This window comes from Procambarus clarkii, chromosome 60 (genome assembly GCF_040958095.1).
Source record: "Procambarus clarkii isolate CNS0578487 chromosome 60, FALCON_Pclarkii_2.0, whole genome shotgun sequence".
NCBI lineage: Eukaryota > Metazoa > Arthropoda > Malacostraca > Decapoda > Cambaridae > Procambarus > Procambarus clarkii.
Window position 1 is genome coordinate 10,773,268 of NC_091209.1, and position 16,362 is coordinate 10,789,629.

A 16,362-nucleotide genomic window follows, 5' to 3' on the forward strand; every position below is an offset into this window, starting at 1 on the left:
TTATTTAACTTTGCCTCAAGTCAACTAGATTTGCTTTACTTTCTTGGAATATTGCTGCGCCTCAGGCCGCTTAGAGGCAATCAGAGATGGTAATCAATTTCCTCCTTACAGCAAAAGATTTAGCCAAACTTAGAGCACTGTGCTCAGTCCCACAAGGTCTCTGTGCTGTCCTCTGTGCTCAGTCCCACAAGGTCTCTGTGCTCAGTCCCACAAGGTCTCTGTGCTCAGTCCCACAAGGTCTCTGTGCTCAGTCCCACAAGATCTCTGTGCTCAGTCCCACAAGGTCTCTGTGCTCAGTCCCACAAGGTCTCTGTGCTCAGTCCCACAAGGTCTCTGTGCTCAGTCCCACAAGGTCTCTGTGCTCAGTCCCACAAAGTCTCTGTGCTCAGTCCCACAAGATCTCTGTGCTCAGTCCCACAAGATCTCTGTGCTCAGTCCCACAAGGACTCTGTGCTCAGTCCCACAAGGTCTCTGTGCTCAGTCCCACAAGGTCTCCGTGCTGTCCTCTGTGCTCTGTGCTCCACAAGGTCGAGTTACTGACCATTCCCAGGATGCACGAATTGTATAATAAATTGATTACTTTCGTAATTATTGATTAATATTTTGTTCACATATATTACCCAATACCCATCGGTTCTTTGAGGATGGGATGCAGAGTACAAGTGTGGGTACAGAGTACATTTGGTGGTACAGGGTACATATAATTCATTGTGTAGGGGGGACAGGAAGCCAGAGTGTATTAATACACGTTAGGCTTAAATCGAGGTCTCTCCCCCCCCCCCACCAAGGCCGAATTACAGACCCCGTCCAAGATGCAACCCCACAAGCTGATTAACGTCTCAGTATCTACTAACTACTAGGTGAACAGAGGCATTAGGTGAAAGGAAATGTGCCCAACCATTTCTGTCTCGACCGGGATTCAACTCCGGAATTCTCGATTGTGGGTCGAGAACGAACCCGACTGTACTACCGGGACCCTTAAATCACAGCTGAGTCCCGGTAGTGACTCCGGTATATGTAACTCCGGTACATGGAAGCACAGGGTGCATGTGCTGGTAGTACTAGACACAATACCCATTCTGTGGGTGTTATGGTCCCCTGTTTCTATCCCCTGGAGAGCTGTGGACCCCATACCCATCCTGCGGGCGGTAGTGTAGTGTACCCTACTTTATACGTTTTCTATAACACAATGTACGATCCATTTTCTTTAATTTGTATAGAGCATATTCTATTGTTTATATTATAATTTGGCGCCAAATTAAAAATTTACAGATAATAATTCATAGAATAAATATTATAATTTACTGAGAACTACCACGATTTCTCAAAACTAAACTACGACCCTTCAATAAGATGTATCTGATCCATAATATTCGACTAGGATGTAAAATATTACGCAAATTTCCCCTTCAGAAACTTGTGTAAGGAATCATTTAGATCCTTGTATACCACATATGTCAGACCAATACTGGAATATGCGGCTCCAGCCTGGAGTCCACATCTAGTCAAACACAAACTGAAGTTAGAAAAGGTTCAGAGGTATGCCACCAAACTAGTCCACGAGCTGAGAGGTATGAGCTACGAGGAAAGGCTGCTGGAACTGAACCTCACGACACTGGAAGACAGACGAGCTAGGGGAGACATGATCATTATCTATAAAATTCTCAGAGGAATTGACAGTGTAAATCAAGATAAACTGTTTATCACGATTGGTACACGCACAAGGGGACACAGGTGGAAGCCGAGTACCCAAATTACCCATACACACTCTGTGTGTATGTACTTTACCTGAATAAACATTTGAATTTTTTTAATTTTGAATTTTGAAAATGAGCCACAAGAGACATTAGAAAGAACTGTTTCAGTGTCAGAGTAGTTAGTAAATGGAATGCATTAGGAAGTGATGTGGTGGAGGCCGACTCCATACACATTTTCAAATGTAGATATGATAGAGCCTATGATAGAGATATGATATTTTAATTAATAAAGAAGAAAAGGCCACAGGTGTTTGTATTGCTTCCCTTCGCACTATCAAGAGAGCTACAACCACAACCGACAACCATTAATACATTTTTATGTCATTTAATTCCCAGTACCCTTTTCAGTTTGTCCAGGTTGTTGTGTATAGTCTCCATCTTCCCTCTGTCTCTATCCGTCTCAGAATTGCAAACATTGAGAGGAATGAGTCTATACCCTTTGGGAGATCGTTTACATATATCAGAAACAGGATGGGTCCAAGTACAGACCCCTATTTACTGCTAGGTGAACAGGGGTATTTGGTGATAGAAAATGTACCTTACCATTTCTGTACCGCTCGGGGAATTCTCGATTGTGAATGGAAATGTACAGCCCGTCCTCCAAAGATACAAAAGTGATTCCACGCACCCGCCAAACCCTCAGCTGTTTACGAATGAAAAACTGTTTATGAACGAGTCACAACTGATGACGTTCGAACACTTCCGGAACAAATGCTTCACTGACGACTTTTGTTCGACCACAACGCTGTAAATGCTTCACCCACGTACTACAAATACAAATCGGCAACAGAACCTAAACACCAAAGCAAACCTATGCCTATATATATGCACAATATGCTGATATAATATTAATTTATATTTGAGAAAATTCCCGTTTTTAATGAACAGCATGTAAAAATTTACGAATGCGTCTGTGGGGTCGACCGCTGGATGTAATGGACTTGAGTCGAGGACGGGTTGGAAATGTACTGGGTCCCGATGGTGGTGACAGTACTGGACCGAAGTGGCGTTGGTGCAGGAACTTGGGGTAGTAGTTGTGGTATGTAGATAGTAGTAGTGTAATATAGTATAGAATAGTGGTAGTTGGAGGTAGCGTAGTAATGGAGGATAGTGGTAGATGTGACCAGTAACTAAATGGATGGAGCAGGTGGATGAGCTGCCCCCACACACCTGGCTGCCACCACTACGACCATGATCCTGGCTGCCACCACCATCACCACCACCACCACCCTGGCTGCCACCACCATCCACCACCATCACCACCATCCTGGCTACCACCACCACCACCCTGGCTGCCACCACCACCACCACCACCCTGGCTGCTGACGCGACTCCGGCTGTCTCCCGGCCCCGGCCAAGTCTTCATTATCACAACCTAACCATTATTCTCACCTTCGGTGTAAGCCAAAATCCCCTAGAAAATGTTATTGGAGCTCACTCCATCAATTGGCTTCACCAGTTATTAATACCAGCTCGTGTTATTAACGGGCCATGAAGACTTACTAACTACCTCTAAGGTTGTCGGGGCTTCAGTAACCATCACATGAAATTTGAAAAATATGGAAACGGTTGAGAGAGGAAAGGAAGAAATCGGTCTATAGTCTTGACTTTGGTCTCGGCGCCAATGCTGACGGTACAACATTTTTGCCCAGTCAGCTGTTCTGCTCTCACTGCCAGACGCAAGAACCATCCCTAATCAATAATATATATGCCTGACACTTTTGTCTTGTACAGGTGCTAAGCCATATCAATGTTTCATCTATAAAACGGGTTAATGTTTGCGTATATATTTGTGGATGAAGAGGCAAGATGAGAGAGTGTGTGGGGGGGAGGATACGGTGCCGTATGAGAGTTGGTGCCGGCGTGGCAGCGTGGCGGGGCTGGAGGGAGCACCTAGCTCACCGCTGCCGGGGTTCAGATTCATTCAGCTGCATCTTGGGGCATCATTTGTTCCTCTTACCACCAGTCTTACCCACATACCCGGTGATACCCCACCATGATAGCCCACGTTGACTCAGCCTTCTGCCTCACACCCAGACGGTACAAGGCATGAGTAAACTCAACAAAAAAATTGTCAATTTAACTGACACGAACCAGGAACAAATTATTACTCAAGACAAATATATTCAATAAACCGTTTTTACCCAATTTTTACCTTAAATGGGTAAATAAGAGGTGAAGAGACTAAGGTTGTGATCTCCTCCCCCCCCCCCGCCCGTGACCCATCTCACCCATCCTGGGTCACTCCCACAGGTGAGTACACCCACACACAGGTGAGTACACCCACACACAGGTGAGTACACCCACACACAGGTGAGTATACCTTTCATAACTAAATACAACTGATACAAGAAATTTATAACTAGTGTAGTACAAAATACAATCATCAACAGGCAGGCATTATATATATATATACCATTACATGAAGGAGTAACATTTAGCAATAGACGTTTGTTTTCTGGCGTACGGAAAGGTACGCAGTTTTTGGAACGTTTTGGTGTTAATTCAAATTTCAAAATTTCAAATTCAAATTCAAATTCAAATTGGTACACGGAAGGCCTACTTGTCGGCCTATTCTGATTAGTCTTTGTTTAAAGGAATGGAGGACGCTCGTATTTACTATAACATTATAGTATTTGGCTCAAGATGAACCTATCTTGAGGTTATCTTGAGATGATTACGGGGCTTAGCGTCCCCGCGGCCCGGTCCTCGACCAGGCCTCCTTTTTGTTACACGCCCCCCAGGAAGCAGCCCGTAGCAGCTGTCTAACTCCCAGGTACCTATTTACTGCTGGGTGAACAGGTGCATCATGGTGAAAGAGACTCTGCCCATTTGTTCCCGCATTCACCAGGGATCGAACCCGGAACCTCAGGAATACGAATCCCGAGCGCCCCAAACCTATCAGAAATTTGGAGAATGACTCTTGGCATACTGACGGGGGGTGGGGGTAGAGGTCCACCCCCCTGAGTGACAGCCAGGAGGGGGTGGACCGCCCCGGGTGACAGCCAGGAGGGGTGGACCGCCCCGGGTGACAGCCACGAGGGGGTGGACCGCCCCGGGTGACAGCCAGGAGGGGTGGACCGCCCCGGGTGACAGCCACGAGGGGGTGGACCGCCCCGGGTGACAGCCAGGAGGGGTGGACCGCCCCGGGTGACAGCCACGAGGGGGTGGACCGCCCCGGGTGACAGCCAGGAGGGGTGGACCGCCCCGGGTGACAGCCACGAGGGGGTGGACCGCCCTGGGTGACAGCCAGGAGGGGTGGACCGCCCCGGGTGACAGCCAGGAGGGGTGGACCGCCCCGGGTGACAGCCAGGAGGGGTGGACCGCCCCGGGTGACAGCCAGGAGGGGTGGACCGCCCCGGGTGACAGCCAGGAGGGGGTGGACCGCCCCGGGTGACAGCCAGGAGGGGTGGACCGCCCCGGGTGACAGCCAGGAGGGGTGGACCGCCCCGGGTGACAGTCAGGAGGGGTGGACCGCCCCGGGTGACAGCCAGGAGGGGGTGGACCGCCCCGGGTGACAGCCAGGAGGGGGTGGACCGCCCCGGGTGACAGCCAGGAGGGGTGGACCGCCCCGGGTGTCAGCCAGGAGGGGTGGACCGCCCCGGGTGACAGCCAGGAGGGGTGGACCGCCCCGGGTGACAGCCAGGAGGGGGTGGACCGCCCCGGGTGACAGCCAGGAGGGGGTGGACCGCCCCGGGTGACAGGCAGGAGGGGTGGACCGCCCCGGGTGACAGCCAGGAGGGGGTGGACCGCCCCGGGTGACAGCCAGGAGGGGTGGACCGCCCCGGGTGACAGCCAGGAGGGGGTGGACCGCCCCGGGTGACAGCCAGGAGGGGGTGGACCACCCCGGGTGACAGCCAGGAGGGGTGGACCGCCCCGGGTGACAGCCAGGAGGGGTGGACCGCCCCGGGTGACAGCCAGGAGGGGTGGACCGCCCCGGGTGACAGCCAGGAGGGGTGGACCGCCCCGGGTGACAGCCAGGAGGGGGTGGACCGCCCCGGGTGACAGCCAGGAGGGGGTGGACCGCCCCGGGTGACAGCCAGGAGGGGGTGGACCGCCCCGGGTGACATCCAGGAGGGGTGGACCGCCCCGGGTGACAGCCAGGAGGGGTGGACCGCCCCGGGTGACAGCCAGGAGGGGTGGACCGCCCCGGGTGACAGCCAGGAGGGGTGGACCGCCCCGGGTGACAGCCAGGAGAGGGTGGACCGCCCCGGGTGACAGCCAGGAGGGGGGTGGACCGCCCCGGGTGACAGGCAGGAGGGGTGAACCGCCCCGGGTGACAGCCAGGAAGGGGTGGACCGCCCCGGGTGACAGCCAGAAGGGGTGGACCGCCCCGGGTGACAGCCAGGAAGGGTTGGACCGCCCCGGGTGACAGGCAGGAGGGGGTGGACCGCCCCGGGTGACAGGCAGGAGGGGGTGGACCGCCCCGGGTGACAGCCAGGAGGGGTGGACCGCCCTGGGTGACAGGCAGGAGGGGTGGACCGCCCCGGGTGACAGGCAGGAGGGGTGGACCGCCCCGGGTGACAGCCAGGAGGGGTGGACCGCCCCGGGTGACAGGCAGGAGGGGTGGACCGCCCCGGGTGACAGCCAGGAAGGGGTGGACCGCCCCGGGTGACAGGCAGGAGGGGGTGGACCGCCCCGAGAGACAGCCAGAAGGGGGTGGACCGCCCCGGGTGACAGCCAGGAGGGATAGACCGCCCCGAGAGACAGCCAGAAGGGGGTGGACCGCCCTGAGACAGCCAGGAGGGGTGGGCCGCCCCGAGGGACAGCCAGGAGGGGGTGGACCGCCCCGAGAGACAGCCAGGAGGGGGTGGACCGCCCCGAGAGACAGCCAGGAGGGGGTGGACCGCCCCGAGAGACAGCCAGGAGGGGGTGGACCGCCCCGAGGGACAGCCAGGAGGGGGTGGACCGCCCCGAGGGACAGCCAGGAGGGGGTGGACCGCCCCGAGGGACAGCCAGGAGGGGGTGGACCGCCACGAGAGACAGCCAGGAGGGGTGGACCGCCCCGAGAGACAGCCAGAAGGGGGTGGACCGCCCTGAGACAGCCAGGAGGGGTGGGCCGCCCCGGGTGACAGGCAGGAGGGGGTTGACCGCCCCGAGAGACAGCAGACGGGGGTGGCCCGCCCTGAGACAGCCAGGAGGGGTGGGCCGCCCCGAGGGACAGCCAGGAGGGGGTGGACCGCCCCGAGAGACAGCCAGGAGGGGGTGGACCGCCACGAGAGACAGCCAGGAGGGGTGGACCGCCACGAGAGACAGCCAGGAGGGGTGGACCGCCACGAGAGACAGCCAGGAGGGGTGGACCGCCACGAGAGACAGCCAGGAGAGGTGGACCGCCACGAGAGACAGCCAGGAGGGGGTGGACCGCCCCGAGAGACAGCCAGGAGGGGTGGACCGCCACGAGAGACAGCCAGGAGGGGTGGACCGCCCTGGGAGACAGCCAGGAGGGGTGGACCGCCACGAGAGACAGCCAGGAGGGGTGGACCGCCACGAGAGACAGCCAGGAGGGGTGGACCGCCACGAGAGACAGCCAGGAGGGGTGGACCGCCACGAGAGACAGCCAGGAGGGGTGGACCGCCCTGGGAGACAGCCAAGAGGGGTGGACCGCCACGAGAGACAGCCAGGAGGGGTGGACCGCCACGAGAGACAGCCAGGAGGGGTGGACCGCCACGAGAGACAGCCAGGAGGGGTGGACCGCCACGAGAGACAGCCAGGAGGGGTGAACCGCCACGAGAGACAGCCAGGAGGGGGTGGACCGCCCCGAGAGACAGCCAGGAGGGGTGGACCGCCACGAGAGACAGCCAGGAGGGGTGGACCGCCCTGGGAGACAGCCAGGAAGGGGGTGGAAATGCCTCGGATGACAGCCAGGAGGTGGGGGGCGGGGGTGTCATCAGGGGTCAAAATACCAGCAAAAGTTTATAACCCAATGGAAAACTCTCAACACTAAAACCAAATTTTAAACTCGAGCCGAGGCCCAGTGTTTGCAGCACGACTAGACGAGTGCCGGATTTGTTCTGATATACACAGGTTGAAGTTAGAATGTGTTTTGTGTGTGTGTGTGTGTGTGTGTGTGTGTGTGTGTACTCACCTAGTTGTGTCTGCAGGATCGAGCATTGACTCTTGGATCCCGCCTTTCGGGCATCGGTTGTTTACAGCAATGACTCCTGTCCCATTTCCCTATCATACCTGGTTTTAAAATTATGAATAGTGTTTGCTTCCACAACCTGTTCCTGAAGTGCATTCCATTTTCCCACTACTCTCATGCTAAAAGAAAACTTCCTAACATCTCTGTGACTCATCTGAGTTCCAAGCTTCCATCCATGTCCCCTCGTTCTGTTACTATTCCGTGTGAACATTTCGTCTATGTCCACTCTGTCAATCCCTCTGAGTATCTTATACGTTCCTATCGTATCCCCCCTCTCCCTTTTTGTTTTTAGTGTCGTAAGGCTCAATTTCTTCAGGCGCCTGAACCTTTTCCAGTTTCCTTATGTGTTTCTTCAGGTGGGGACTCCATGATAGGGCAGCATACTCTAAGACTGGGCTCACGTAGGCAGTGTAAAGTACCCTAAATGCCTCCTTACTTAGGTTTCTGAATGATGTTCTAACTTTTGCCAGTGTAGAGTATGCTGCTGTCGATATCCTATTTATATATGACTCAGGAGATAGATTAGGTGTTACGTCCATGCCCAGGTCTCTTTCTCGCGTCGTCACAGGTAGGCAGTTCCCCTTCATTGTGTACTGTCCCTTTGGTCTTCTCTCTCCTAGTCCCATATCCACTCCAGGCAACAGCATTCCCCCCCCCCCCAACCCGTTCAAGGAACACTCCAGGCAACAGCATCTCCCCCCCCCATACCTTCCAGGAACACTCCAGGCAACAGCCTCCCCCCCCCACCTTCCAGGAACGCTCCAGGCAACAGCATCTCCTCCCTCCCCCCACACCTTCCAGGAACATTCCAGACAACAGCCTCTCCCCCCCACACCTTCCAGGAACTCTCCAGGCAACAGCATCTCCTCCCTCCCCACACCTTCCAGGAACACTCCAGGCAACAGCATCTCCTCCCTCCCCCCCACACCTTCCAGGAACATTCCAGACAACAGCCTCTCCCCCCCCCCACACCTTCCAGGAACTCCAGGCAACAGCATCTTCCCCCAATACCTTCCAGGAACACTCCAGACAACAGCATCTTCCCCCAACACCTTCCAGGAACACTCCAGACAACAGCATCTTCCCCCAACACCTTCCAGGAACACTCCAGACAACAGCATCTTCCCCCAACACCTTCCAGGAACACTCCAGGCAACAGCATCTCCTCCCCCCCAACCACTTGGGTTGGACGGTAGAGAGACGGTCTCGCTTCTTGCAGGTCGGCGTTCAATCCCCGACCGTCCAAGTGGTTGGGTACCATTCCTTTCCCTGGCCCATCTCAAATACTAATCCTGACTCCTTCCAAGTGCTATATAGTCTTAATGGCTTGACGCTCTCTCCTGATTGTTCCTTTCCCTCCCCCCCCCCCCCACACCTTCCAGGAACACTCCAGGCAACAGCATCTTCCCCAACACTTTCTAGGAACACTCCAGACAACAGCATCTTCCCCAACACCTTCCAGGAAAACTCCAGGCAACAGCATCTTTCCCCCACACCTTCCAGGAACGATCCAGACAACAGGATCTCGCTAGCAATATAAAACATAAGAGTCAGGAATGATGAACGAGATTAATGATGATATGTTATTCTGGACCACGAAGGAGCGAACTAATCTATCAAGGTTCTTTCTTTTGAGCCTTCTATTTACTTTGGCTAGCTTGTGAAACCAACATAGCTACTATGTTGAGCTTGTGAGAGGTCAGTGAAGCTACTGTTTTAAGCTTGCGAGAGGTCAGTGAAGCTACTGTTTTGTGCGTGTGGTCAGTAACATGGATGGACACTCGGCTCGTGAAACAGGAATCCGACTTAGCATATAAAATGCTTGTTGGCAAGATGCCTTAAATATTATTTTCTGTGTTTGTAGGTGTTGTGGATGTGTGTAGTAATGATACCTCACTGTATGATCCCCTCCCTCTCATATTTGACTTGTTACAGGTGGCTTGGATGTCACAGTGTGGTACTGGAAAGGACTGTGCTATGCAGTCCTGTGATGGCAAGAGCTGCAGTTACAACACTAGGTGCAAGATGTCTAATGGTATAGGGTGTGTAAATCTTAGCACAGGCAGTAGATGTGGAACTCTGCACCTCAACCCAGCTGAAAGATATACAAGTAAGATATATTGCGACAGGGTCTCCCCAGCGGCTGTTACAACGAATTATCAGACAGTATCATCCAAGGTTATGAAGAGTTCTGTAAGAGATGATTGCTACGACACTCTCGGTAATGGAACTTGTGGCAGTTACGTGAAAATGGCAAGTTTACAGGAAATCACTAGAGAGACTGTACCTCTTCATTCTGCTGAATGCTCCTATGGTGAGAACAGTGATAAACCTGTTCACAAGATTCCAGTTGCTGACACTAAAGTCATGGAGGTGACAAAACTTGAGGCTCGGGGTGATGGAGCGGAGATTGTAGGGAGCACAGGCATGATGAGGGCTGGTGGACGACACCAGTTGGTAGATATTCATGGACTAGCAGTATTTTTACGACAATCTACTCGTTGTTTGTCTTGCCAAGCTGCTTGCTGCCTCTATGTCACTGGCACCATCTCTGCCCAGCTGGCTGCTGTCACACAGGTACACTATTAACATTACTCAAGCTACCAGCTCTTGCTCATACTCCAGCAGGTGCATGATGTTGAAGTGACATTGGACTGATGTAAATTATGTTGATGCAATATTGGATCAACGTGACATCAATGCTGTGTGCCTGCTAGGGTGTACTTACATTGTAATAATCAAATATAGTTGTTCATTTTCTCCTAGAACAGTTTTAATATTAGTTCTGTTTATAAAATTTAGAAATTGGTAAATTTTATGGAATATATTTTATATTGATAATTATGAATATTGTAAGTAAAATTCCTACAGATGCCCTAATTGGTTTTCACAGTATAAATAATGTATTCAATATTTTTCACCAGGTGAAGATCACATGCCAAAAGTGTCACTACACTGCTTCACAGGCCCTTTCCCGGCCAGCAACTGCATCAGATGATTCGGGTTCACCCCGACCCACCTCCCTGCAGCCCACTCCTCCTGCCGATAATCAGAGTCCTCTCCTGCCAACTACATCTAATGACTTACACCAGTCGCACTCCTATATATCAACTTTACATCAAAATTCACTCAAGATACCCAAGGAAGAGCAAACATCTGCCACAACTCTACCAGGATACTCCACCGTTAGGGGAACCAAGTGGCTAGCTTCAAGAAGTGGAGCTTCCAGTAAACTGCCAATTTTGTCATCTCTTCCTTCCTTTCAGTCATTGGAGGAGATGATGAAGGAGGAAGCACAAGCATTGCCCTCAAGCACCAGTTCCCACCACACCATAAAGCCACCATCAACATTTGTAGATAATAAAAACATTCTCTCCACCCTAGACTTGTGTGATTCGACACACAGCTGCAGCCTCTCTGCCACGCCACCAGACCACAACAGTGAGTTTTGCTCAGTTGAACTAACAGTATGGTTTCAAAATAATATAATTACTAATTATCATTCCTTGGTGTAACTTGCATGCTAGTGGCTTTACTACCAGCTGTTTTGTTTTTTAATGAGCTTTGGCACTAAAATGTTTGTTTATAAATTAGGTTGTAGTTCTAATTCTAAATATATTATTTGTTAATAAATTCAGCAACCATGAGTTAAACACATCAAAATGCAACAAGACTAACATGGGCCATATACAAATAAAACAGTTTGTGTGCAGTAAATGAAAAGTTTCTTTTTGAGGAGGGCACTGTTACTCTCTGAAGCAACATTTTTGCTGGTCCCGTGGACAGAATCACACAGTCGGCCCAACAGTAACACACATATGGACAAGAATGTTGGTCAATAATTGGGCATCCGTGTTATGCTGAACTGTTTGTTATTGATAAAATCTTTGGATTAGGATGGTGGGATTGAACTAGCATCCTTGGTCACCCCATATGCCTGCTATACCTATGGACCATGCTATGCCTGCTGTGCCTGCTATACCCATGGACTATACTATGCCTGCTATACCTATTGACCATGCTATGCCTGCTATACCTAAGGACCATGCTGTGCCTGCTATACCTATGGACCATGCTATGCCTGTGATACCTATGGACCATGTTATGCCAACTATACCTATGGATCATGCTATGCCTACTATACCTATGGACCATACTATGCCTGCTATATCTATGGACCATGCTATACCTATTGACTATGCTATGCCTGCAGACCATGATATACCTATTGACCATGCTATGCCTGCTATCCCTATGGACCATGCAATGCCTGCTATACCTATTGACCATGCTATGCCTACTATACCCATTGACCATGCTATGCCTGCTATACCTATTGACCACGCTATGCCTGCTATACCTATTAACCACGCTATGCCTGCTATACCTATTGACCATGCAATGCCTGCTATACCTATTGACCATGCTATGCCTGCTAATACCTATGGCCCATGCTATGATATGAGTTACATATCCTGGAGTTTGCCCATCCCACTAGGAATTTGCAGGCACAAAGCTGGTACTTAATCCAGTTTTTACACGTAACCTCCAAGTGCACACTGGTGTAGGCAATGCAGTTCTCCACCAAATGTTCATGTCAAATTCACAATGAAATCATAATAATATGATGTATCTATGGAAATCTTAGGTTGAGTACCAGCTCGGTGCCTCCAAATTCCTAGCGAGTTCGGGCAGACTCCAGGTTGTGTAGCTTTTAGCATATTGTTATCCATGTACAGTATTAAACACGTGTCTCGGGTAACCCAGGATACTCGTTTGATCCTGTTGTTTTGCTCCAAAGATTTTCTCAGATATATCACAGTACAGGTATTGCTATTTCATTAATAATACAGTAGTGTGATTGTTTTGGCTATTATTGTGGCACACAAAACATTGCAATAATTAGCTAAATTACCTCTGGCTTCCTTTCCTCAAGTGCTCTAAATTCTGTACCTTGCAATCAAATTGTTAGGCATTTTTGGATCCCTACTATACCTATACCATTTGGTTACAAGAACATGATAATGTTCCATTGCCAAGCTTACAGTAAATAAAGCCAAATGTTGAAACATAATCCTAGGCTATCAGATATAAACATAAAAAGTGCGATTAGACAAGAACTCTGATGAATTGAATGCGAGCTTACAACTGTGTCCGAGATGAATACCCTTGATTCGGTAGGTAAGGAAGAACATTACTTGGCAGTCTGTGTATAGTCACGTAGAGGAGGGAATGGCCTTGAGTGCCTATGAACTTCCTAGAGGTTCTCTAGGCTGGACTGAGTTTCTTCAATGCCACCTTGGCACCTGTATGACCAAGCAGGGACATTTAAGAAGATCCCTGCTGTGCCACATGGACTGTCAACCAGCCCTGTGTGCATGATTATGTCCATCAGAAAAACTTTGCCTTAGGCAGCAACCAAGTGCTATAGGATCATAAACAGTGTGCATGAGGTACAGATACTTTATATTGCTATGGTAATTGATCTATGATATGAATAGCCTACATATAACACTGCAGTATTTTTACATTTATGACAGCTATGACCAATTTGGTATGACCCGTTAATAATTTATGTAGCATACATAATTTTAAATTGTTATGCAATACTGTATATCTTTTACCTCTCTTTTTTTTCCAGAAGTAATTGCCTACACCCATGGAAGCACAGCTGCCGTAAGCTCCAGCAGCACCATGAAAAAAGCATCGAGTCATTGTGGAAGCCAAGCAAATAACAACTTCAACCTCTGTGATGAAGTGGAAGAACCAAAGAGGCTTCCAGAGACTCAAAACCATACACCCAAACTCTCCTCAAAAACTGCCTTGAGCAGCCACCAAACATCTGCAGCAGATAGTTCCATACCTTGTGCACCTTCTTTAGCTTCTGCTTTTTCATCCACAAGTTCTGATGCTCATTCATCTTCAACATTATCACCCACTTTTTCTTCATCTATTTTTCCCAATTCTGCTTCCGCTTTACTCAAGCTGCTGTCCTCCACAGTGTCATCACCACCCTTGCCATTTACTCTGCCACTGTATTCGGCCCTCTTTCAGAACACTCTTGTACCGGACCCACTGATGGAAACATTAGAAATCAAGAAGAAGGTAGAGAAAGGCTTGGAGGAATCTCTACGCCTGGTGAGACACATGATCCAGCAAGGCTCCGCATCACAACCCTCTGCCTTGGCGTCGCCAAAAGAGGGGAAGGAAGTAGAATGCAAGAAAGATGTTCAAGGTTATTTACAAGATCTGCCTATATCTGCACCTTCAGATGACAGGGCTTTTAAGAATTACAACCAGATGTCTGGTAATATCAATTTACAAACAAATGAAGCAGATATTTTAGGAGCCCAACTTTTCAAAAGAAAAAATGAAAATATTCTCCAGGAAGACAAGGATAAATCAATAGATGATAATTATTTCTTAATGAACATCCCCATTAGTGATTGGAATAAGTATACAAAAAAGAACAAACAAAAAAAACGCTCGAAGCTCAGAGAAAGTGGCAAGAAGCGATCTTATAACAAAGAACATGAACACTCTGACAGAAAGAAAATGAAATGTCAAATAAAACACAAGGATAACCAAAAACAATCTTCCATTTCAAGAAATGAGGAATGCAAGGACTCTGTAGACGTTATTCCAAAATCTTTACCTGTAATTCATGTTCGCCTTGTGGGATCAGAGTTCAGTATCCAAAATAATAAGGCAAAGGATTATGATGATAATATACCTGCTGAATGCACTTCATTTGATACCAGGCAAGAATATTCAGAGTCTTTGGCTAGTAAACACGACCTTCAAAATAAAAACTCAGGCGAGACGCTTGAATCTCGGGCAACCTTGTCACCACACCAAAGAATAGATTGCTCCCACGAGGAAAAAGTGCACAGATGCAAGACAAAAATTACCACCACCTCAGATATGGGCACCACCTCTTGTTGCAGTGGTTCAAATATGGACTCCTCGTGCTGTAATGGTTCAGATATGGGCACCACTACCTGCTGTAGTCATTCAGAGGTCTCCAATCAATGCAGTCAAGAGTCTTCATTCAATTTGAATTGTAAGTGTAAACTGTTAACAATGAAAAATCTAAGAAAATCACACATTGCAAAACCAATGTTGGCTGGATGCTGCAATAGATGCAGCCTGAGGAAAGAATCAGGTACTGCTGGGATCCAGATGCAGGATGCTAAAACTGGACTTAGAGAATTAGCAAATTTCTTCGATAGAAGCACTAACAAAGCAGATGAACATGGAAATTTTGATATATCTAATGAAATTATCAGTAACCTTGAAAGAAATATAAAGCTGGTGATGCATAAAAACTCAATGAAAATGGCCATAAAATCTTTACTCAAGAAAGATGCACGAAGAAATCCAAAAGTCCAGTTGCGTAGGGATCCGAAAATTGCAGTAGGCGAGATGGGTGTTTATGAGGACGTACATGATATGGAAAGAGGCATCAGAGAGTGCTGCTTCCAGGGAGATAATGATAACACATCTTGGAGGTTCCATGATCTTCTGTCCAGTGACTCTGGCTCCAGTTCTGACTCTGACACAAGTGATGGGAAGCTCATCATTGACACAGATAGCTAAGATATCAATATTTCAAATTTTTAGATAAGATTACAAATGATGTCTGCAAATTCACTATGTACAAGATTCTGCAGGTGAATAACACTGTTCTTATCATAGGTAAGAACCAAAATGTAATACCGTATGTATTGTATGTAGTAAGAATTTGTGCTATTGTACCGGTATATGTTAATGCTAGTCATATTTTATGTTAAGATTATATATGCAATAGTTTGTTTCCCTGAAAATAGGACCTATAATCATTATTTCAGAATAGTTTCCTGGTATTTATCTAAGCAAGTACAGCACTATTTACTAGGTTAAGGTATATTAAGCAATACATACAATATCACAAATAGAACCCAGCAACTATTATCCTGACTACAAGTGAGGAATGGCCTGGGATGTGTAAGTTCGGTCTAGTATAACCATGTGTAGTTTTCAAAGAAGGGAGGATAACATATTATTGTGTCCTGTAATGCAATGGTCAGCACAGTCGGCTCGCAACTGAATGGTCCAAGTTTGATTCCTGCGCAGGACGAGATGTTTGGGCATATTTATTTTGTAGTTCAATTTAGACAGTACTGTACTGGGATCAAGGAATGCAAATCTAGAAGCATTCGCCTTTCTGCACCCCAGGAGGTGTGTGACAAGACTAGGCAAGGTAAGAGTTGCAGAGCATTTTTATAGGTAATGGGGTAAGGATAATGGAATACATTTAATTGGTAATCACGAATTTGGATTCACTTTTGTAGTAGGTTTCTGTTTTACATGTTTTTCTTTATATGAAAGAAACTTGCATAATTTTGGTTTGGCTATCGATGACATCTGAATACATCTACAAAACAAATGCTAATGTGCTTATATTATCAGCATTGTCAAAAT

General features: G+C 48.9%; 1 protein-coding gene across 1 annotated transcript; it reads left to right on the forward strand.

Annotated features, from left to right (window-relative positions):
• The first annotated feature begins 3,892 nt into the window (after positions 1-3,892).
• On the forward strand, positions 3,893-15,644 carry LOC123766894 (uncharacterized). Its single transcript, XM_069307480.1, has 4 exons — positions 3,893-4,010; positions 9,835-10,476; positions 10,824-11,340; positions 13,541-15,644. The coding sequence occupies exons 2-4, from the start codon at positions 9,844-9,846 to the stop codon at positions 15,496-15,498; spliced, it is 3,108 nt and encodes a 1,035-aa protein (XP_069163581.1). The 5' UTR covers positions 3,893-4,010; positions 9,835-9,843; the 3' UTR covers positions 15,499-15,644.
• Positions 15,645-16,362: the final 718 nt, after the last annotated feature.